Here is a 25,309-nt window from a genome sequence, read left to right as displayed (position 1 = left end):
TAAGAGAGAAAGGAAGGAAGGAAGGAAGGAAGGAAGGAAGGTAAGAGAGGAAGGAAGGAAGGAAGGTAAGAGAGGAAGGAAGGAAGGAAGGAAGGAAGGAAGGAAGGAGGAAGGAAGAAGGAAGGCAGGTAAGAGAGGAAGGAAGGAAGGTAAGAGAGAAAGGAAGGTAAGAGAGAAAGGAAGGTAAGAGAGGAAGGAAGGAAGGAAGGAAGGAAGGAAGGAAGGAAGGAAGGAAGGAAAGAAAGAAAGAAAGAAAGAAAGAAAGAAAGAAAGAAAGAAAGAAAGAAAGAAAGAAAGAAAGAAAGAAAGAAAGAAAGAAAGAAAGAAAGAAAGAAAGGAAGGAAGGAAGGAAGGAAGGAAGGAAGGAAGGAAGGAAGGAAGGAAAGAAAGAAAGAAAGAAAGAAAGAAAGAAAGAAAGAAAGAAAGAAAGAAAGAAAGAAAGAAAGAAAGAAAGAAAGAAAGAAAGAAAGAAGAAAGAAAGAAGGAAAGAAAGAAGGAAAGAAGGAAAGAAAGAAAGAAAGAAAGAAAGAAAGAAAGAAAGAAAGAAAGAAAGAAAGAAAGAAAGAAAGAAAGAAAGAAAGAAAGAAAGAAAGAAAGAAAGAAAGAAAGAAAGGAAGGAAGGAAGGAAGGAAGGAAGGAAGAAGATAGAGCAAAGGAAGAAAAAGATTTGCATGAAGTAATGCAAAGTGAAATGAGCAAAACCAAGAGAATATTATATACTGTTATAGCAGTACTGTCTGAAGAGAGACTGTGAATGACTAAACTATTCTGAATAACATGATTGTTCATATCAACTACAAAGGACTTATGAAGGAAAATGCTATCTACCTCCAGAGAAAGAAATGATATATGGAAATACATATTGTATTGCTCCACGTATATATCTATATCAAATGTCGGCCTTTTCTAATGTGGGGCAATGAAGGTAAGAGGAAGACAATTTGGAACTTAAACATAACCTACAAAATCAATCAATCAAATGATACCTAATAGAACTAGACATTTAATTTTTTCTTTTTTATTGTGAACATAACATGAACATTGCAATATGCAAAGAACAAAAGAAAAAAAGAGAATTGTATATGACACTGAATTTGTTATTAATTTTTTTTATCCCTTACCTTCCATCTTAGAATCAATACTGTGTATTGGTTCCAAGGCAGAAGAGCAGTAAAGGCCAAGCAATGGGAATGAAATGACTTGCCCAAGAAGTATCTGAGGCCAAATTTGAACCTAATACCTCCAGTCTCTAGGCCTGGTGTGCTCTCCACTGAGACATCTAGCTGCCCCCATTTAGTTGTTTTTTAAGTGCATAGTAAATTTAACATCGAGAGCCAGTATGGTAGAGAGCTGACGTTGGAGTCAGGTACACTTGGGTTCAAGGCCCAGCTCTCACATATACTGTTCAACGGTGAATGAGTCCTTTAAGATCTCAGGGCTCCAGGCTTTAAGGTCTCTTAGGCTAGAAATGATTGGGATGATGACCTGCTTTGTTAGAAGGAGTTTCCTCCTCTGGGAGATCCTTATATCAATGAAATCACAGATTTGGTCCTTCTTGCCTGTTAAATGAAATGACTTTAGTGACAGAGCAGCCCCTTTCCTCTGTATCCCCTTCGGAATGTTCTGCTCATCTGTCTATTTATTAAATGCTCCATTTGTTTTTTAGCATCATTGTCAGGTTGTTATGATCTCCCTTGCTTTCTTTTCCACTAGTCAAAACTGTAGAGAGTTTCCTGGAAGCTAATGGGCTCCCCAAACCTTCTCCAAAGACATCTGTTACAGGCACTCGTCAGCTCCCCTGGAGATGTTTGGTTTTCCGGAGCCAACCGAACGTCCCTGGCCAGCAGGCTGAGAGTGCTGCTCTGGGCAGCAGCTCGGTGAAATCCCCCCGGAGCTTTCTGGAAGGCCTGGCTTTCCAGAGCTAAGAAGCATCTCTATCTGCAGCCCCTGAATTATTGATGCCTTCCCAGAACTATGCTTCGAAGGACATTAGAGGCAATGGGTGGTAGGAACAGGAACAGCACCACTGGAGGGGCCTTTACGCTGGAAGCAGGGGCAGGGAAAGAGACACTGGCTAGGACGGCCACTGCCCCACTAGGCCAACGGCCCCGAGCTCTTGAGCTGCTGATGGAAAGATTCTTCTCCCTGCTTGTCTGCTTGCTTTCATCCAGAGAGCCAAGAAAATGTCTGAGACAAGAGCTCTGGCCTGACACTAATCACCAGCGTGACCATATGTGGGCAAATGACTTCTTTGCTCTGAGTCTCCGTTTCGTCATCTAGGATGGACATAATAACAAATCTGTGGCCAACCCGTGGCAGTGCTGTAAGGAATCATTTTAACATTAGAGAAAGCAGTAGGGAGAGTAGAAAAGCACTGGACCTGGAGACGAGGGGCGAGGCCTGAATCTTGACTTGAGTTAGCCAGCTGTGTAGGCTATTGAGCCAGTCACTTTCATTAGAGCCCCAGTTTCTTCAGGTGCAAAATGGGGATAATAATATTTTAACTACCTACTTCATAGGTGGGAAAGTGTTTTGTAAACTTGTTTAAAATCTATGTAAATGTGAGTTTTTGCTATCATAATATATAATATTATTAATATAATATAACAATATAATATATTGTAATATAATATAAAATATATTAATATATTTTAAATTATTAATTAATGTTAATTAGTTATTTAAATCAATTATTATTTAATTGATCATTAATAATTAACTATTAATAGTGATATAATATAAATATTATATATTATGTTTGAAAGTGCTCAGCGTAAAATGCTATTCAAATGTGAAAATGTTTATTGCTAATTAACAATTTTTCTCTTCACTAACCTTAGCATGGACAAAAGAAGACTCAGGGGGTACCCTGGGCAGCCTTCATAGATTTGAAGGGCTGGCAGGAGGTAGAGGGAGCACTGTCTAATAATCGGAGCTGTTCAACCTCAGAAAAGACTGTCTCAGAAAGGAGTGAGTTTGCCATCACTGGGAGTGTTCAAGAAGGGTCTGGATAATCTGTAAGTGATGGCCATAGAATGTCAGAACTGGAAGAGGATTTGGAATACTGGAAGTTGGGGCTAGAAGTGAACTCAGAGCACAAAATTAGAGCTGGGAGCATTAAAAGAATAGAGAATGCCAAAAATAGGTGAGAATTCAGAATCAAGATGGTTAGAACAGGAAGGGAGCTGAGAGATTATCTATTAGAGGCCCTTAACTTGGGGGAACTTATTCCTTTAGAACAGCGGTTCTCGACCTCTCAATTTGTAGCAATGAGAATACATAATGCATATCAGGTATTTACATTCCGAATCATAACTGTAGCAAAATTACAGTTTTGAAGTCGCCACCAAAATAATTTTTTGGTTTGGGGTGACTGCAACATGAGGAACTGTATTGTGGGGTCATGGCATTAGAAAGGTTGAGAACCGCTGCTTTAAAGTGTTCTATATTTTATTTTACATTTCAATTTTAAAATAATACACTCCTTGGAACAACCTCCAGGAAGTGATGCAAAGAGAAAGGAGCAGAACCAGGAAAACATTGTACACAGAGACTGATACACTGTGGTACAATCAAAGGTGATGGACTTCTTCATTAGTGTCAATGCAATGTCCCTGAACAATCTGCAGGGATCTAGGAGAAAAAACACTCTCCACAAGCAGAGGACAAACTGTGGGAGTAAAAACACCGAGGAAAGGCAACTGCTTGACTACAGGGGCCGAGGGAATATGATTGGAGATAAATTCTAAATGAACATCCTAGCACAAATACCAACAACATAGAAATAGGTTCAGAACAAGGACACATGTGATATCCAGTGGAATCACGTCAGCTATGGTCAGCTAAGGGAGGGGTGGTGGGAGGGGAGGGAGGAAAAGAAAATGATTTTTGTATTCAATGAATAATGTTTGAAATTGACCAAATAAAACAATGTTTAAATTTGAAAAAATAAAAATAAAATAAAATAATACACTCTTTTAGCATAACTGATTTATTTTGTAACTGATATATTTTATTGTCTGCATTTAAAAATCTTCTTTTAACCCAGTGGAATTGTGCACCGGATATGGGAGGGAGGGGAGGGAAAGAACATGATTTTTGTAATTCTGGGAAAATGCTGTAAATTAATCAATTAAATAAAAAAAAAGAAAATGAAAAAAATCTTTTAAGAAAGGGTTCATAGGTTTCTTCACCAGATTGCCCAAGGGCAAATTATTTCTTATATCTGAGTTTTCTCAGCAATAAAATAGGGATTAGCAAAATTCCTTAAATATATATATAGCAAAAAGGGGGCAGCTCGGTGTCTCAGTGGATAGAGTGCCAGGCCTAGAGACAGGAGGTCCTGGGTTCAAATCTAACCTCAGACACTTCCTAGATGTGTGACCCTGGGCAAGTCACTTGACCTCCATTGCCTAGCCTTTACCACTCTTCTGCCTTGGAACTAATATACAGTACTGATTCTAAAATGGAAAGTAAGGGTTTGGGGTCTTTTTAAAGTTGCTATGAAAAAAGCACTTTGTAACCTTTTAACAAAAAAAGATTAGGAATCCCTGATGTAGTCCAACTCCTTCATTTCACTGGAGATCACTGACTTATTCAAGGACATCTATCACGCAGCAGGACCAGGACTATCATCCAGATCTCCTATGTGAATCCATTGCTTCAATCATCTTCCCTGGCCCAAAGGGATAAAGAGCATAGAGCAGGGACCAGAAAGGGGTGAAGGGACAAAGAGACAACCTTCGCCATGCTGCCAAGCCCACTCATCAGGAAAGAGGAGGGAGGAACAAACCCAGACCAAGAAATTCCATCTGTATTGAGAATAGGATAAAGCAACGTGTATGGCCCCTGGGTGCCCTCCTGCCCAGGCTCCATCCCCAGCTCTGCTTCCTCTGGGTCTGTGCCTGCATGGGCCTGTGGAAGTGATGGAGGAGGGGAGGGGTTCCCTGCAGCTCTGGACCTCACTGGCTGGCTTCCTCTTCCAATCTTGCCTGCAGAGCCCTCTTGAGCAGATAAGGAAAAGCAATCAATAATTCAGTATCTACTTAGACTATCTATGATGCCATTTGATCTCCCCAAATTTCCAAGCAGGATGGTAGCTTTTTAATTAAAAAGTCAGAGATTGTACTCAGCTGGTCACTCATTTGTTTCCAGGGAAAGGCTTGTAGTCATGAGCCTCAGGATGGAGGTAGGAGTAGAGGGTGGGGGGCAGAGCCCAGAATCTTGCCACTGCAGCCCGTGTATGTATGACCATGCACGGATACTCGTGTACGGCAGGGTATGATCTGGTGACATTGACCCGGGTTATCCTTATCCAATAGAACTGAAAACAGGTTCATCCTAAGTCAAGTGAGCCCATTTCTCAGGCTGGTCCTCAGTGGAGAGAAAGGATGCATGGGATAGTGCTTCTCATACAGTTGGAACTTAATAAATGCTTTTTTTCTTTCATTCCATAGTGCATGTAGCCCTGGCCTTGGAGTCAGGAGAGCCAGGTTATGGTCCAGGCTTTGCCAGTACTCTGTGAGATCAGCAAGGGGTTTCCCCCTCTTACCCTTTAGTTTTCTCCTCTGAAGAACTAGGTTATGAAAGATGATCTCTAAGGTCACTCCAGCACTGAGATTTGTCTCAGTTTCCTCATCTGTAAAATGGGGACAATAATAGCATCTAGCTCCCAGGGTTGCTGTGAGGATCAAATGGGATAATAATTGTAAAGCTCTTAGTACAGTGCCTGGCACAGAACAAATGCTACATAAGTGTAAACTATTATTGTTATTATTATTAATAATAATGATGATTCTAGCTGCGCTCTTTGTGGTGGCCAAAAACTGGAAAACGAGGGGATGCCCATCAATTGGGGAATGGCTGAACAAACTGTGGTATATGTTGTTGATGGAATACTATTGTGCTAAAAGGAATAACAAAGTGGAGGAATTCCATGGAGACTGGAACAACCTCCAGGAAGTGATGCAGAGTGAGAGGAGCAGAACCAGGAGAACATTGTACACAGAGACTAATACACTGTGGTATAATCGAAGGGAATGGACGTCTCCATTAATGGCGGTGTAATGTCCCTGAACAATTTGCAGGGATCCAGGGGAAAAAAACACTATTCATAAGCAAAGGATAAACTATGGGAGTGGAAACACCGAGGAAAAGCAACTGCCTGAATACAGCGGTTGAGGGGACATGACAGAGGAGAGACTCTAAATGAACACTCTAATGCAAATATTATCAACAAAGCAATGGGTTCAAATCAAGAAAACATCTAATGCCCAGTGGATTTACGCGTCGGCTATGGGGGGTGGGGTGGGGGGGAGGAAAAGAAAATGATCTAAGTCTTTAACGAATAATGCTTGGAAATGATCAAATAAAATATATTTTTAAAAAATAATAATGATGATTCCTATAGAATTCATGTTCCACAGTCCCTCCAGCACTGACGTTCTAGATCTATAGGAATAGAGGGTCCCAGATCAGAAGCCAGGAGTGACTTCAAAGATTACCTATTCCAATGGCCTTATTTTATAAATGAGAGAATCGAGGCTCCAGGGTATTAAGGAGTAGTCTTCTCTAGGTCAAAAAGGTAATAAGCATTGGAGTCTGATTTTGAACCCAAACTCTGGTCCTTGGACCAGAAACTGCACCACATTGATCTAAGTTCCCATTGAGCTGTAATGACCCATCCCACTTAAAAAAAAAAGAGGATTAAGCCCAGGCTCTATCTAACCCCTCCCTATATGATGGCCATCCATCAAGGACCTGAGCCATGAAATATCAGATTTCTGAGGCAAGCAACCTAAGGCGAAAGGCTAAAAGTAACCTGGAAAGGAATGAGAAAAATGAAAGCTGATGGATGTGACAGAAGGAACTGGGCATGTCTTTTGGAGTTTTCATCCTTAATGACACTAACTACAACATATCGATCACCCAGACCTACGGCTCCTGCCAAGGGTTTTCAGTGCTGGGTCTGCAGATTTCTGTCCAAGTGAGTCCCAGATAGACCCTTCTTTTAAAGATGGAGATGGAAATTGCCTCCCTCCCGTGTGCTTCTCATTCTTTACGTCAGGACTAACTGATGCTTTGGTGTTGTTGATTCAACTGCTCTGACCCTTCTTGTCTCCTCCAACTTTCTAAGCCCATCATTAACTTTAAATCCATGGAAGAGATTGGAGAGCCAAGCAAGGCAGGGTAGACATAGGTTAAAGAGGGCCAATACATGGATAGAGTGCTGGACTTGTGAAGTCAGGGACACCTGAGTTCAAACTCTTCCTCAGAAACTCACTAGCTGTGTGACTCTAGGTAAATAATTTTACTTCTGTTAGCCTCAGTTTCATCATCTGTAAAATGGAGATAATAATAGAACCTACTTCCCAGAGTTGTGAGGATCAAATGAGAGAATATTCACAAAGCCTTTTGCAAACCTTCAAGAAATGTATGAATACCAGCTATTATTATTACTGAGTTTGCCCTGGAATCCCACCTCCTGATGGATCCTTCCAACCTTTCTCTATAATCTCCAGAGTGAATATATGTTTAAGTGCCTTCCCATCATTTCCCCTATCCTGGCCCCCACCCCCAGCCAAGTACAATGCCCTATCCTGTAAGTATAGCATTGGTTATTTCCTAAGAAAACTTCCTGACCTCTCATCTAGGAGAGCCATAAGAAAACCTTAGCTGAGGCAGAATTTTACTTTATTATTCAGCTCAGTTTCCATGACTGTTGTGGCTGGCAGTGACCCCCAGCCCCTTTCTGTCCATCCTGAATCTCTGATGTCCTAATTGTTCTATGCTCTGATAACTAAGTTACCCAAACTACTTTAGGAGAGGCTTATTCCATCATAGATTTCAAGTTGGAAGAGATTTGAGTTGTGTCATTTTACAAAACAACAACAACAACAACAAAAAACAAATTTTAAGACTCAGAAAGATTTCAATGACTTCCCCAGTGTCACAGATCTAGTAATAAGTATCTGAGGCAGAATCTGAACCCAGGTTTTCCTAACACCAAGTCCAGCATGGTATCTACTATATTATTCTGCTTCTCTTTCAATTAATAAAGTATATAGATCAGAAGTCCCGAGCTTGAATTCTGCCACTTGGACTGACCAACCATGTAACTTGGGTTTTTCTATCTCCCGGGGTCTTACTTACTCTATCAGTGGAATGGGAATAATAATATTTGCACTACTCATATCACAGAATTATTATAAAAATTATTTATAAACTTTGAAATGCTCTTTTTTGTTCTTCAGTCATTTCAGTTATGTCAGACTCTTTCTGTGACTCCACTCGTGTCTTCTTGGTGTGGTTTACTATTTCTTTCTCTAGTTCATTTGACAGATGAGGAAACTGAGGCAAACCAGGGTGAAGTGACTTGCCAGAGTCACCCAGCTGTATAAGTATCTGAGGCCAGATTTGAACTCAGGAAAATAAGTCTTCCTGACTCCAGGCCTGGTACTATATCCACTGTGCCACTTAGCCCCCCCAGGTAGAGAAATATAAACTTTAATAGTCCAAATTATTTTAAAAGATTCATGATTTCACTGGGAATGAGTATTCCCTTCACTGATACAGATAGTAACCATTCCACAGTTAAATGGACTACTAGGGTGAAAAAATGGATCCCCTAGAGGCCAACCCTTTGGTGAGGAGCCTCTCCCCAATAAGTTAGACTGGTCCTGGGATGACAAACTTATAGGCCTTTCCCAAGCATAGCCTTGAAGGATGTGACAAAGCTTGTTGTCTGTGGGCATGGTTGTTAGGAATTCTAGGCTACCTCCACATCACAGTGAGGCATCAAAGGAGAATTCTAGTGGAAAAAACTTGTGCTGCAATTATTCTCAAAGCATTATTACTGTCTTTGGCTCTCCTGCCACTTGAAAGGACAAGGAATCATATAATGAAAAGAACACTGGATTTGAAGGACCTGGTTAAAATCTCAGTATTGCCACTGAAACCTTGGGAAAATCCCTTAAGCTTTCAGGGCCTCCGTTTCTTCATCTGTAAAAGAAGGACTCAATGACCCTTTGTGCTCTAGATCTCTGAGCTTATCAGACATTTCCTCTTTCTGCATTTCAATTTTGTTCTCTATAAAATAAATGAATTGGGTACCTCCTATTGTCCCCACACCCTGCCTTCTTCTGTGTGTTGTCTCTCCGGTCATTAAGTTGTGAGCTCCTTGACATAAGGGACTGCTTTATTCATTTTATCTCCAGTGCTTAGCACCGGCACATTGTAGGCACTTCATAAATGTGGATTGAATTGAATTGGACTGCAGGACCTGGAAAGTCCCTCCTGACTCCAAGTTCTCTGAGTCTATGAGTCTGTGGACCCCTCCCTGGGACCCGTCACAAATGAGACCAAAGGAATGGCAGACAGCATTTTGTTGAATTTTCACATTCTTTCGCCTGGTCTTCTCTTGTAGAGATCTTTTAATAAACATAAGATACTAAAGTCAGACACTGAAATGGAACAACTTAAAGAGTGCTTTGATTATCATAACATCAGGATTTCATTATTTCGAATGTCTAGGACTGTTGTAGATTTGAGGTGTTCCATTTCTAAACTTCAATATGTAGCATATTTTTTCTCTTTTAACCACTATTATGTTTGAAAAATTTTTTCCAAACACAAAAAATATAACTTGATTAAATTTAGACTATCTTCCTTCCTTTCTTCCCCCTCCTCTCTTTTTTTCTTCTCTCTCTGTCTCTGTCTCTCTGTCTCCCCTTCCTTCCCTCTCTTTATGCCTCTCCCCACCCCACTCTCTCTCTCTGTTCCCCCTCTTTTCATAGAACAGGTCTGCCTCTCTCACCCAGGCTGGAAGTTCAGAGGCCTGCTCCTCCTCTGAGCAGCAGAAAAGCTTTGATTTGCTCCATTCCTGGAGCCTGCTTAGGCGGCCCAGTGGTCTTCCACTCCTGGAGGCCCACCATGTGAAGGTCAGACACAATACGGATGGATACCTGATCCACTCAGCCCACTGGAGCTCGGAACTCCTGAGTTCAAGAAATCCCCTAGCCTGGGCCTTCTCAGTTAGCAGGGAATACAAGCCGCAGCTATCACCGCATCTTTACTTCCTTGTTTGCAAAAGGAACTTTATTAAAACAAAACAAAACACACTTAACTGTACCCATGATGTGATCGGATCATCTTGAAAGCATTTCTCTTAAAAGGAATGCTTTGTTTTCAACTTCTTGCTATGGTTTCAGAATTTAATATTACCACGGCTACTTAAAGGTTCTTCTGAGTTCTTGCAGCTATAGTGGCTTTTTTGAATGCAGTTATGTTACCACCCTGTTCAAAGGACCATAATGATTTCTAAGGGGAAATTGTGTTGGAGTTCTCAGTGGCAGGATTATAGTTGGACTATAGCTACTCCTATGAAGTACAGCCTCGGGAAATAATCCAGACACAAAACAGTCATTTGGGGAAACGGGTAATTAGACACTAATGGGGGGCTTGATTGCTTCCACCAGGGATCCAGTTAAGCATAGCCCCCCATTCCCTCAGCCCCCTTTGCTTACAGCCAAGCCCTGCCATCTTGCCAGCCCTTACCGGCATTAGGGGTTGAGGCTCTCAGAGGAAACTTTTAAACATTCTGCCCTATCAGGGAATAACATATCCATGGATGCAATGGAACAGCTCTCTTCTGAGAAATGGAGAGGGAAAGGGAGAAGAGGAGGGGAAAGGAGAGAAGAGGAGGGGAAAGGAGAAATGAAGAGGGGAGAGGAGACGAGAGGAGAGGAGAGGAGACGAGAGGAGACGAGAGGAGACGAGAGGAGAGGAGACGACAGGACAGGACAGGACAGGACAGGAGAGAACAGGAGAGGACAGGACAGGACAGGACAGGACAGGACAGGACAGGACAGGAGAGGAGAGGAGAGGAGAGGAGAGGAGAGGAGAGGAGAGGAGAGGAGAGGAGAAGAGAGGAGAGGACAGGAGAGGACAGGAGAGGACAGGATAGGACAGGACAGGACAGGATAGGACAGGACAGGACAGGACAGGACAGGACAGGACAGGACAGGACAGGAGAGAACAGGAGGGGAGAGGAGAGGAGAGGAGAGGAGAGGAGAGGAGAGGAGAGGAGAGGAGAGGAGAGGAGAGGAGAGGAGAGGAGAGGAGAGGAGAGGAGAGGAGAAGAGAGGAGAGGACAGGAGAGGACAGGAGAGGAGAGGAGAGGAGAGGACAGGATAGGACAGGACAGGACAGGACAGGACAGGACAGGACAGGAGAGAACAGGAGAGGAGAGGAGAGGAGAGGACAGGAGAGGAGAGGAGAGGAGAGGACAGGACAGGACAGGACAGGACAGAACAGGACAAGACAGGACAGGACAGGACAGGACAGGACAGGACAGGACAGGACAGGAGAGAACAGGAGAGGAGAGGACAGGACAGGACAGGACAGGACAGGACAGGAGAGGAGAAGACAGGAGAGAACAGGAGAGGAGAGGAGAGGACAGGAGAGGAGAAGACAGGAGAGAACAGGAGAGGAGAGGACAGGAGAGGAGAAGACAGGAGAGAACAGGAGAGGAGAGAAGAGGACAGGAGAGGAGAAGACAGGAGAGGAGAGGAGAAGACAGGAGAGGAGAGGAGAAGACAGGAGAGGAGAGGAGAAGACAGGAGAGGAGAGGAGAAGACAGGAGAGGAGAGGAGAGGAGAGGAGAAGAGAGGAGAGGAGAGGGCAGGACAGGGCAGGACAGGACAGGACAGGACAGGACAGGAGAAGACAGGACAGGAGAAGACAGGACAGGGCAGGAGAGGACAAGACAGGACAGGACAGGACAGGACAGAACAGGACAGGACAGGACAGGACAGGACAGGAGAAGACAGGACAGGACAGGACAGGACAGGACAGGACAGGAGAGGACAGGACAGGACAGGAGAGGAGAGGACAGGAGAGGAGAGGACAGGAGAAGAGAGGAGAGGACAGGACAGGACAGGACAGGACAGGAGAGGACAGGAGAGGAGAGGACAGGAGATGAGAGGAGAGGACAGAAGAGGACAGGACAGGACAGGACAGGACAGGAGAGGACAGGAGAGGACAGGACAGGAGAAGACAGGAGAGGACAGGACAGGAGAGGACAGGACAGGAGAGGAGAGAAGAGGACAGGACAGGACAGGAGAGGACAGGACAGGACAGGAGAGGAGAGGAGGGGAGAGGAGGAGAGGACAAGAGAGGACAGGACAGGACAGGAGATAAGAGGAGAGGACAGAAGAGGACAGGACAGGACAGGAGAGGAGAGGACAGGAGAGGACAGGAGAGGAGAGGACAGGACAGGAGAGGAGAGGACAGGAGGGGAAAGGAGAGGAGGGGAGAGGAGGAGAGGAGGGGAGAGGAGGGGAGGAGCAGGCATAAAGATGAGCATGAGGCATTCTGTGGAAGGAATCATTTGTGGTGTCTATTTCCCCTCAGGGGAGCAGATAGCCTTGCCAATTCTTAGAGGCCCCTTGGATACAGGACTGGAAGGATGGGACAATGGCAGTAGCCACTCTCTCTGTCAGAGGGTCTGAGGAGGGCCCGCTTCTCTAGTTTGTACAATCACAGGCCTTACGGATGGAGGGGCACTTACGAGGCTGTCTAATTTAGCTGTTCTCAATGTATGGTGTGCAGATCTCTGGGGGTCCCTGAGACCCCTTTAAGGTGTCCTTGAGGTCAAAGCTACTTTCTTACCCGTCTTTATTCATCTATGAAAATCCTACCTTTCCCCAGTGCACATCTGTATAAGGAGCAGTAAGGCTTGTGCTGCCTGTCTCCCAGGCCATTACTCATTCCAGCAGCTTTCTACTTGCCTCTAGAATAAAATGTAAACTTCTCTGTTTAGCTTTTAGAGCCTTTCCCAAGCTAAGGCAGCCTTCCAGCCTCACTGGACACCACTCCCCTCTGCGCTGTGTGACAGTGTCCTCCCTTCTCTCCCGGTTCCTCAGGCTTGCTGTTCTTTCTCCCACCTCTCTGTCTTTGCACTGGTCGACTCCCAGGCCTGGATTCACCCCCCCCCCAGTTGCAGGCCAAGCCCCAACTTCTCCATGAATCTGTTTCTGAGCCCACCAACTGCTAGTATGGGCCCTCCTGAAGCCCCCTTCATGTTTATACGGTCTATATTTATTTATTTATGTACTTGTTATCTCCCCCATTAGAATTTTTTCTTAAACCCTGACCTTCCATTTCAGAATCAATACTGTGCTCTGTTTCCAAGGCAGAAGGGCAGTAAGGGCTAGGTCATGGGGGTGCAGTGACTTGCCCAGGGTCACCCAGCTAGGGAGGAGCTTCTATTCTAAAGAAGAAGACAACACCTCGCCATATTGGTACTATATATGCAGTACATTACAGAGCCAACACTCAACAACCTGACAAGGGAATGAGACACCAGATAAAGTCATTCGGTAGAAATGAACACAAAAATTGTTTATAACCTTACCTCCTATCGTAGAATCAATACTACATATCAGTTGCAAGGCAGAAGAGTGGTAAGGGCTAGGCAATGGGGGTTAAGTGACTTGTCCAGGGTCACACAGCTATGAAGTGTCTGAGGTCAGATTTGAACCCAGGATCTCCATCCACTGAGCCACCTATTCCTCCCTCTAACCCACAATTAGAATTTAAGCTCATTAAAAGCAGGGATCCTCTCATTCTTTCTCCTTGCGCTCAGTGGCTAAGCACATTCTCCGGCCTGGAGAATGCTGGTACCCGATGAATATGCCCTGCTTGATAGTCGATATGCGGGTGTAGACTCACCTGAGTGGCCCAGAGTTGGAGCAACATGGCCCTGGCCTGCATCTCCTCCGCAGCTCCCAGGTCCTGCAGGTACTGATGGTAGCTGTCCAGCCAGGCACTCCTGTGGGCCCTCCCCATCAGGCCTTGGGGGGAAAGAAGCTTCCAGAGGCGGGCTTTGATGTGGGAGGCTTCTTTCTTCTCCTCTGCAAGGAGCACAGCATCGAGAGACAGTTAGCCTTTAGCCAGCTTTTATGGGCACCCACGAGGGGGGAGACCCTCGCCAGCTTTGACACCACTTTCCGCTTAGGAAGCTCCCTGCGCGGCGCCCGACTCTGGGTCTGGCCAGCCTACTCCAGGCTCCAGGCTTCAGGAGGTGCCGGAGGTTCACACCACCGTGCAAGGCCAGGAAGGACTGCTTCAATGGCTCCTGATTGGGCTCCCAGCCCACCATGTCTCCCCTCTCCCATCCACCCTTTCAGCTACCAGGTTCACAGTCCTAGAACACAGATCCGACTATGTCGCTCCCCTGCTCAAGAGATTTGAATGCCTTCCCACTGTTTGCGGATAAAACAGAAACTCCTCTGATATTTAAAGCCCTTCATGATCTGGATTCATCTATTACTTTTTAACTCTTGCTTCCATCTTAGAAATAATACGATATAGAAATAATAGAAATAGAAAAAAACTTAGAAATAAAACAACTTAGAAATTGGTTCCAGGGCAAAAGAGTGGTAAGGGCTAGGCAATGGGGGTCAAGTGACTTGCCCAGGGTCACACAGCTGGGAAGGGTCTGAGGCCAGATTTGAACCCAGGACCTCCCCTCTCTAGGCCTGGCTCCATCCACCGAGCCACCCAGCTGCCCCCAGATTCCCCCATCTTTGCAGATGATTTCCCATTCCTCTCCCTCTCACACTTAGCATTCCAGACAAACTCCCTACTTGCTGTGTCCCAGACACAACATCCCGTCTCTTGCCACCTGACCAGCAGAGGCTTAACTTTTCAGGCAAGCAGCCTGAAGACGGTCCCACCCTGTCTGACTCTAACATGCAGGAAGAATCCACCCTCCATCTGGCCTTACTGAGGTGGTTCATTGTTGGCTTTATTATGAAAACATAAATTGTCAACAATAGCATCGTTTCCCAGTCGTAGCTCTTTAAACTCATTACTAATTAATACACAATATTAATTATTATTAATATTAAAACTCAATACTAAAATTTTAGATTACCATATTCAACAACAGCTGAGCTAAATGCTAATAAAAGTTTTTGTTGCTCAATAGGGAAAAAAAGGGAACCAAGAGACTTGCTTTCAAGTTTTAACTCTACCACTAATTAGCTGTGTGATCTCAGGCAAGTAGATCACTTATCTTAGCCTCAGTTTCCTTATTTTTTCAAAGAAGAAGGTTGAATGAGGTGTTCTCAATCATCCAGGGGTAGATTGATAAATGTTTAACAACTGGCTCTTCAAAAAAAAAAGCAGGGGACAGCTGGGTAGCTCCATGAATTGAGAGCCAGGCCTAGAGAGGGGAGGTCCTGGGTTCAAATCTGGCCTCAGACCCTTCCCAGCTGTGTGACCCTGGGCAAGTCACTTGACCCCCATTGCCTAGCCCTTACCACGCTTCTGCCTTGAAGCCAATACACAGTATTGATTCCAAGACAGAAGGTGAGGGTTTAAAAATAATAATAATAAAATTAAAAAAGGCAGACACAACATGTTTTTAAATTTAATCTGCATTATTTTAAAAACATTGATTTTTTTGTTGTTACATTTTGAATTCCAAGTTATCTCCCTCTGTCCTTCACAACCTCACATTTAAAAAGGCCAACATTTGATATAAATATATATGTGGAACTATATAATACATACTTCCACATATCAGTTCTTTCTCTGGAGGTGGATCACATTTTCTTTCATAAGTCCATCATAGTTGACATAATGATAAACTCAGAATAACTTAATCATTCATACTTATTCTTTGAATAATATTGCTGTTACAGCATACATCATTTTCTTGGTTCTGCTTATTTCACTCTCATTATTTCATACAACTCTCTCCAGGTTCTTCTAAAACCAATCTACTCATCATTTCTTACAGCACACTAGAATACCATCACAATCAAAAACCACAGGTTGGTCAGCCATTCCACCATTGATGGGCATTCCCTCATTTTCCAATTCTTTGCCACCACAAAGGAGGCTAGTAGAAATATTTTAGAACATTATACAAATGCTTTCCTTTGTCCCTCTCCCATCAGCTTGGGAAATAGATTTAGTAATGGTGATTACTAAGGTCAAAGAATATACACAGTTTATTTATTTTTATTTATTTATCCAGATTGCTCTCCAAAATGGTCGGATCATGTGAACTGGAACGACCTCCAGGAATTGATGCAGAGCGAAAGGAGCAGAACCAGGAGAACAATGTACACAGAGACTGACACACTGTGGTACAATCAAATGTAATGGACTTCTCCATTAGTGGCAATGCAGTGATCCTGAACAACTCAGAGGGATCTATTAGAAAGAACACAATCTACATCCAGAGGAAAAACTGTGGGAGTAGAAACACAGAAGAAAAACAACTGCTTAATCACATGATTTGATGGGGATATGATTGGGGATGTGAACTCTAAGGGATCACCCTAGTGCAATTATTATCAATAATATAAAAATGGGTCTTGATCAATGACACATGTAAAACCCAGTGGAATTGTGCATTGGCTAAGGGAGGGGGATAGAGGGAGGGGAGGGAAAGAACATGAATCTTGTAACTATAGAAAAATATTCTAAGTTAATTAATTAAATAAAATTTTTCCCCAAAAATGATTAGATCAATTCATACTTCCACCAAAAATGTATTAGTGTCTTAATTTTTCCACAACCCTTCTAGCATTTGTCATTTCCCTGCTTCTATCATCTTAGCTGGTCAGATAGGTAGAAGATGGCACCAAAATTTTTAATCTGCATTTCTCTAATCAACCATGATTTAGAACACTTTTCATATGACTGTATGTAGCTTTGATTTATTTTTCCAAAAACTGCTTATTCATATCCTTTGACAATTTATCAATTGGAGAATGGTTCCCATTCTTATAAATTTGACTTGGCTCTATAGATTTGAAGTATTAAACCTTTATCTGAGGAATTGGCTGTAAAGGCTATTTCTGTCCTTCTAATCTTGGCTACATTGGTTTTATTTCTAAAAACCCTTTTTTTTTAATTAATATAATCAAAACTATTTATTTTATGACCCACAATGACTTCTCTCTTTTTTAGTTATAAATTTTTCTATTATATTGCTCTATTACCTTTCCCTGCCCAATTTTATTTTTTAGGACCATTCAACCATAATCAACTCAAAGCCAAGCTCTATATCTATGGATACTCTTTCTAATTACTCTAATAATAACATTCTTAAGATTTACAGATAGTATTTTCCCATGTAAGACAGTAAATAGTTTAACCATATAAAATCCCTTATAATTCATTTTTCATACTTACCTTTTTACATCTCTCCTGATTCTTGTATTTGAAAGTCTAATTTTCTGTTAAGTTCTAGTCATTCCCTGAAAAATGTCTGAAAGTCCTTTAATTCATTAAGTATCTATCTCTTTACTTGCAGAATAATACTCAGCTTTGGTGGGTAGGTTATTCTTGGTTGTCAACTCAACTTTTGCTCTTTGCAATATCATATCCCTCACTCTTCAGTCTTTTAAGGCAGAAGCTACTAAATCTTGTTGTTTTCCTGTCTGTTGCTCCATGATATCTGAATTGCTTCTTTCTTGTAATATTTTGTCCTTGACCTGGGAACTCTGAAACTTAGCTATTATGTTCTTACAAGTTTTCATTTGGGGAATCTTTCAGATGGTGATTAATGGATTCTTTCAATTCCTATTTTATCTTCTAATTATAAAACTTCAGGGTGATTTTCCTCAAATTTTTTTGTGATATAATGGTTAAACTCTTCTTTTGATCATGCTTTTCAAATAGTGCAACAATTCTTACATTATCTCTCCTCAATCTATTTTCTAATTCAGTTGTTTTTTTCAATGAAATATTTCATATTCTCTTCTATTTTTTCATTCTTTTGGTTTTGTTTTAGTATTTCTTGATATCATATGAAGTCATTAGTATGCTCTTACCTGATTCAAAATTTTAAGTAGTTATTTTCTTCAGCAAATTTTTGGATGTCTTTTTCAATTGGTTGACTTTCTTTTCATAATTTTCATGTTATTCATTTGTTTTCCTAGTTTTTCCTCTTCTTTTATTTGGGTTTTTAAATCCTTTTAAACCTCTTCCAAGAATTCTATTTGGGCTTAGGACCATTAATATTTTTCTGTGAAGCTTCACAGATAGCTATTTTGACTTCATTGTCTTCTTCTGAGTTTGAATCCTGATCTTTCTATTTCTTCTAGTGTTGTTGTTTTCAGAACTCCATCTGAGGGTCTTTGACTTTTTGGTTCTTCCAATGTGCTCTGATCCAAAGTCAGGTGAGGTCACTGCTCTTTGTCCTTTCAGATTGGTTTATGAATGACCTCGGGTACTCCTTTCCATCCCTAAGCCATGACCAGGACTCTGAACCATAGCTTCCCCAAAGGCTCTCATTCTCTGACGTCTAGGAAATATATGATTGGACTCCATTCTCCCACAGCCACAAGCATCAGTTCATCTCTTTACCCTGGAACTGGAAACAGGAACTGGGCTCTCTGCGAGTAACTACAGTCTTCTCCCTCTTGGAACTAAGAGCAGGGCTCTTGGCCCAGTATAAGCACACTCAATGGCATGTGCCTGTTCTTCCTCACCCTAAGGCCCAGCTTGGGACCCAGGGTCATCTCATTCAGTGCCAGCAGAGGGCCTCTTGCATCCCCTGCCCAGCACCAGACTCCCCCTACCATCTGAGAGGCAAAAGGTTGTCCTCAAGGCTTGCTGTTTGTTGACCTGGAGGTCTCTGTATCACTCCTGGTCAGAGCCCCACCCTGGTCAGGTCGTCTTTCCTAACATGCTCCTAAATTGCTTTAGGCTGGATGATGACTTTAATCCAACTTTTTATTATTTCTGCCACTCTAAAATTCAATTTAAAGCATTGTTTCCAGTTATTTGAAGGGGAATTTGGGAGAGCCAAGTAATTTCCTGACTTCTACTGCCATCTTCCCACAATGTGAAGTCCTTTAATCTGCATTTATAATATTTTTTTCCTCTTGCTTTCTTAAGTCTAGCCAATCAACAAACAAATCCCAGGCCCAGAGATGGGAGGTCCTCAATTTAAATCTGACCTCAGATACTTCTTAGCTGAGTGACCCTGAGCAAGTCACTTAACCCTCATCGCCTAGCCCTTAGAACTGTAAGAACTGAAATAATATTTCTACCCAGATAAGTATTTTATAAAGTTTATTAGAAAGGGTAGACAATCATTCCTCTAAGTAACCTGACCACGTGGTCCCTAGCCTGCAAGTCTCCTCCTCCTTCCCTCTCTCCTGCCTGCTCTGTTCCCTACTTCTTCCTTCCTCGTTCTCTTGCTTCTCCCTCTCTCAAGCCCAAAGCCTTGACTTTTATTGACGTACAGCACGTACAGGGACGCAGACCTGGCCAACTGTGTTATGTCAGGAATGTTGGATGGACAGGTCAAGCTACTCAGGAAGGGGAGGGGATGAACTTCCTTGACACAGGACCAATATTTAGTATCGATCCTAAGGCAGAAGGTAAGGGTTTAAAAACACAATATGGACAAAAATGGACAGCTTTTGTCCATTTCTGAGCTATAGATGCTCACATGGAAAATTTAACAATCATCCCTTGGGAGCTGGTACTAGGAAGCTCTAGCACACCCCTGCGACCATCTCTTTCCTGCTCAATGGCCAGAAAAACCTTTCTCAACATTGCCACCTGCTGACCACGGTTGGAATCCCCTCTTCCTGCTGTAAGGAAGGAGACCAGATTGCATTCAATTCCAGAAACTTTAAGTACCTGTTTTGAACAAGGTACTTAGGAAAGAAGGGCAAAACTGAAATAATACCTTCTCTCAAGGAGTTCACATCCAACAGCGAAGCAGAAGGAGTATCAGAACACATTCATAAATAAGGTTTTAAAAAACTCTTCCCTTCTGCTTTAAAATTGATACTAATTATTGGTTCCAAGGCAGAAGAGTTTAAGGACTAAGCACTTGAGATTAAATGACTTGGCCAGGGTCACTTGGCAGAGATACTGCATTGGTTTGCATTTCCTCCTCCTCCAGCTCATTTGTACAGATGAGGAACTAAGGCAAAAAGGGTTAAGTGTCTTGCCCAGGGTCACACAGCTAAGAAGTATCTTGAGATCAAATTTGAACTCTGGTCCTTCCAATTCCAGGCTTGGCTCTCTAACCCCTGAAACAACAAGCTGTCCCACATTCATAAATAATTAAATCCAATTCAACATATATTAATTTAACACCAACTGTGTGCCAGGCTTTGGAAACACAGGGATCCAAAAATGGGATCATCCCTACCCTCAAGGAGCTTGTGTTCTACCGGGAGAAAACAAAAGGTACATCTATATAAGCATATAAAATATATATACACACACATATAATATATATGTATACACATGTGTAAAATATACACATATGAATGCAAAATAATTGGGGGAGGGAAGAATGGAAAGCATTAATTTGGGTAGATTTGAGAAGGCTTCCTGTAAGAGGTGGTACTCAAGTTGTTCTCTGAAGGATGTTAGGGAATCTTCAAGGCTGAAGTGAGGAGATGGGGCATGCCAGTCACGAAGGAAAGCCCATACAAAGGGGCAAAGGTAGGAGATGGGATGTCATGTACCAAGCAGAGGAAGCAAGCAAGTTTGGTTAGAATGGAAATAAATTTTAGGGAGAGAAAAAGCATTAAAACCTGGGGAGAACAAGAAAGAACTCCTGTAAGAGATCGCATCTGAAGTGAGCCATGAAAGAAGGCAGATATTCTAACGAGATTCTAAATGGTGAATACAGAGAGATGGTCTATGCATATGCATATAGGATAATAATAACAACTAGGATTTTTAGGATTGTAGATCACTTTACAAATACCTCCTTTGATCCTTACAACAATCCTGGGAGGTAGTGCTGCTATTATCCCCATTTTACAGATGAGGAACTTGAGACTAAGAACCCCAAGGTCACACTGCTAGCATATATGTGACATTATAGTTGAGCTCAGATCTTTCTGACTCTAAGTCCAACACTTTTTGCACAGCACTATATAGCTGCCTATAAGATGGAGATGGAATGCCTAGTGAGATGAGGATTAGTTTGTTTATAATATAGGGAACATGAAGGAAATCAGCAGAAAATAAACCTGGGAAGTGGACAGGAGACAGATCATTTTGTTTAGTTTCTGACAATTCATGACCCCATTTGGGGGTTTTCTTAGCAGAAATATTGGATTTCTCTAGCTCATTTTTACAGATGATGAACTGAGGCAAACAGGTTAAATGATTTGCCCAGGATCATATAGCCAGAAAATGTCTAAGTCTGGATTTGAACTAAAGATGAGTCTTCCTGATTTCAAGCCCAGTGCTGTACCACCTAGCCACCTTGGGATAGCTCACGAAGACTTTAAATGCCAGGCTGAGAAGTCTGTATCTAAGCAAAGGGAAACACTGAAGTGTTTGAGCAGGGAGGTGATATGATAAGACCCATATCTTGGGAATTTTTATTCAGAAGCTTCATGGGAGTGGACTGGAGGAAGCTGGAATGCCAATTAGTCCAGGCAGAAAATGATAAAGAATCTTAGTCATAGTTGTGTATTTGTGAGTAGAAAGAGAAGAATTGATGTGGATGTTGTAGAAGAATGGATAAGACTGGCAAATAATTAGATATGAGGGAGGGCAAAGGGAGAAGGAAAAATGAAAAATGACTCCTGGTAAACAGGAAGAATGATGGTATAGAAATGTGAAGTTTGGAAGAAAGATGGGATTTAAGGGACATATGAGCTATGTTTTTGACATACTAAGTTTTAAGTGACATGGGACATCAAGTGGAGATGGTAAGACTAAAATGTAGGAGATAGAGTAGAGTTCGATATGTAGATTTAAGAGTTATCTGGGTGGAGATGATAATTAAACCTAAGGGGGCTGATAAAATCATCAAGAGAGTTCCTACAGAGAAAAAGAGCTCCCAGACCTTGAGGAAACTCTACTTCAGAGCTAAGATATGAAAGATAATTTTGGCAAAAGAGATAAGAGTAGTGCATGTTTAAGCCCTTATATTCATTAGTATATTAGGAGTGTAAGGGGGGGAAGGGGTTATTTTTATTTTATTTTATTAATTTTATTTAATTAGATGATTTAGAATATTTTTCCATGGTTACAGGACTCCTGTTCTTTCCCTCCTCTGCCCTACCCCCTTCCCATATCTGACATGCAATTCCACTGAGTTTAACATGTGTCATTGATCAAGACCCATTTCCATATTATTAATATTTGCAACAGGGAGATCTTTTAGAGTCTACTTTTTCAGTAGACTCCGCCCATGTGATCAAGCAGTTGTTTTTCTTCTGTTTGGGAAAAGGGGTTATTTTTTAAAGGGCAGATCTCCATACTCAACTTTTAAGTAGGGCATTTACACTTTTGGTGATTAAATATAAAAATAGGCAAGGGTTATAATTTTAATCTTCATAATCAGGGGAGAGTTAATTTTAATCTTCATAGGAGACAGAGGAAGACTAAATTTCTTCAGACATGAAGGAAAATGATATACAGGTCAGTAAATTACTGACAAATCTAGATTAGGTGATAGATTGATTGAATGAATCTCAAAGGAAGAGAGGCAGCTAAGTGATGGCAGCAGAGGAAGGGTCTGGAGGAAGCAGTGGAAAGCAAAGAATATGACTGAGAGGAGGAATACTCAATAGAGGAGAGGTTGATAGTGAGGAAGGTCTTCAGAGAAGAAGGTTGGGAAAGAGAGAAGTCCTGTTCCAAACATACACCAGTGCCATGGATTCAGTGCCTAGATGGGTGCCTCTCACATCCATCTACATGGTCTCATGTCAAGTTTTCATGGAATGGAAGGAGGGCAAAAAAGGAGACCAACATAGCCACCAGCATGAATGAGGAGGAAGCCAAAGGGACTCTGAGAGGCAGGGGGTACCCTAACCTTAGGGGAAGTGGTAACTGAAATCAGAATTCTAGACTCTTTGCCCAAGCTCTTCAGGGAAGAGATCCTGCCTTGAGCCAGGACTGCAGTTGGGTACAAAGGCAATTTTCTCCTCTGCTTCCCCATCTACTTAGGGTTTGGCTCTCTCTTTCACCTTAGGCACCTCACAGTGCTCACCTGCTGACAGAGAACTGCGGGCAAGTTTCATCAGAAGCTGATCCAGCTGACGGAAACTCTGGAAAACCTCCTCAGAGTGGGTCCGATCTTGTGCCTGACTAACTGGATCATCACCCTCTGTGCCATACAGTGTCAGGTAGCCGGCTCTGGTTGGCATAGCAACATAATAGTTAGTATGAACTAAACTTCACCCTCACTTTGGGGGTCAGCATTCAATTCTGCCTCCCCCCACCCCAGCCCATGCTTTAAATTCTTTTGGCAAATCAGAAATCAAATATTTTATCATGTTCTAAAATTCTTTGTTCTAGGGTCCCTTTCAATGGGCATTCTATGTCCAATGTTCTAAAGCCCCTTCTACCTCTAAAATTCTGTTTTCTGTGCTAGGGTCACTTCTAGCTCTAACACTCTCCTATTCTTTCTTCTAGGGTCCCTTCCAAATCTGACATTCTCTTTTTCAATTTTAAGGTTCCTTCCAGCTCTGACATTCTCTGTTCTCTGTTTTAAGGTCTATCACTAACTCTGGAATTCTATATTCGAAGATTTCCCCTAGCTCTAACATTTTATAGAAAATCACAGAATTTAGAACTGAAAGGGACCTTAGATCATCTCAATTAACCCTTTCATTTTACAGGAAACTTGAAGTGGAGGGGGAGAAAGTGATTTATTAAAGTCCCCTTCTAACTCTAAGAGTCCATGGCATGGTAGCACATCCCTTACATGGATACGATGACTTCAACTTCTTAAAAGTTTCTACATTTACTCTCTCATTTGATAAACACCCAAACCCTACCTCCCATTCCTTTCCCAATTGCCCCTGCGGTCAGGTTGTCCTTTCCTACCATAACAAGAATGGGGACACACTAGACAGAGCCTCACCTTAGCATCACGTTATAGGAGAACTGGAACAGCCCTGTTTCCTTCCAGTCTTTGCCTATGTCCCCAGCATCCCTCAGAAGGATGTTGCAAAGGTTGTTAAACATGGCTTCAGTGAGGGCATGGAGGTTCTTGTGGAGCAGAGTCCTGAGGAAGAGGGCAAAGAAGGAAAAGCAAGAAGCTGAACTTGGCTCTAGGAGCCCACTGAAGACCACCCTAAGAATGATCGTGGCCTTCCTTATTCAGCTTTTCTAACTTAAAAGCACTTTCATATCCATTATCTCATTTGCACCATATCTCATTTATTTATATATATGCATATATATAAATAAAGTCTCATACAGTAGCAGAATGGGGATTATTCTCCCCATTTTACAGATGGGAAAACTGAAGTTCAAAAAAGTTAAGTAACTTGTTAATGGTCACACAGCTAGTGCGTGACAGAGTGGGATTTGAACCCAGGTCTCTTGACTCCAGCTTTTTTAGGGGTGGGAGAGTAATCAATCATTTAGCAACTATCTATTCTGCTCTGAATTGGGAATGCAAGGACACACAAGAGACAATGAATGTTGAATAGACACATAAAAAGGATCCTCTCCCTTTCCCAGTCTCAAACTGATCATTCCCCAAACACTCACGGTTTGATCTTGGCTTTCTCCATGCTGGGATTATAGTTGGCCAGCTGGACATCAAAAATCTTCTCCATGAGGAAGATGGCATATTTGTGGAAGTCCAGCTTGGAGCTGGACTCCCAGACGACTGTGTCATAGGAGTGAGGATCCAAGAGGACTGTGACAAACCTCCCTGCCACCAGCACCTGAGGAAATCAGTCCAGTCAATGGAGCACAGGAGCCAAGGGAGACCATCTAGCCTGCTCTATGCATCTTACACATGAGGAAACCTAGGCTTTGAGATAGGGGAGACCCATCCAAGATTACACCGTGTGCCCATGGCAGATCCAGAATTCCAACCTAGATCCTCTGACTTCCAATCCAGTGATCTTCTGTGTATGCTGTCCTCCCTCTCCTGAGTCAGTTCCTCTCCTTTGTATTCTGTATTTAGTGAGACACACTGAGATAGTGAAAGGAGGGAGAAAGGAATTGGACTCTCCCTGGTCATTTCAGGACAGGGAAAAAGTCTCAGCTCTGCACTTGTCAAAGCAGCTATCCCAGACCTTCTTTTCTCTCCTTCAGTCTCCTACAATACATCTTGCTTTATGCTCCTAGTCAAGGGAGGACCTCCCCTCATAATTTACTGAGAAAAATAGAAGTCATTCTAGGAATGGCTAGGTCATAAATTGGACGGAGTATGTGACTTGCAATTGGGAAGATCTGAGTTCAACTCCAGCCTCCAACATTTATTAGATCATTGACCTTAAGCAGATCACTTAACTTTTGTCTGCCTCAATTTCCTCAATCTGTCAAATGG

At 42.4% G+C, this 25,309-nt stretch overlaps 1 protein-coding gene across 1 annotated transcript in view; it reads right to left on the bottom strand.

The window, feature by feature from the left end:
* PTGIS (prostaglandin I2 synthase) overlaps positions 1-25,309 on the bottom strand; it is a 60,079-nt gene that overhangs the window by 22,977 nt on the left and 11,793 nt on the right. Inside the window, exons 3-6 of the mRNA XM_056812960.1 lie at positions 24,520-24,698; positions 23,885-24,028; positions 23,009-23,154; positions 13,732-13,913 (exon numbers count right to left, since the gene is read on the bottom strand). Coding sequence (XP_056668938.1) covers positions 13,732-13,913; positions 23,009-23,154; positions 23,885-24,028; positions 24,520-24,698 — 651 coding nt within the window. The remainder of the gene's footprint in view (positions 1-13,731; positions 13,914-23,008; positions 23,155-23,884; positions 24,029-24,519; positions 24,699-25,309) is intronic.

Source organism: Monodelphis domestica, chromosome 1 (assembly GCF_027887165.1).
Source record: "Monodelphis domestica isolate mMonDom1 chromosome 1, mMonDom1.pri, whole genome shotgun sequence".
NCBI classification, from domain to species: Eukaryota; Metazoa; Chordata; class Mammalia; order Didelphimorphia; family Didelphidae; genus Monodelphis; species Monodelphis domestica.
Note: the sequence above shows the minus strand (reverse complement) of the source record. Positions and strands in the feature narration are given on the sequence as shown.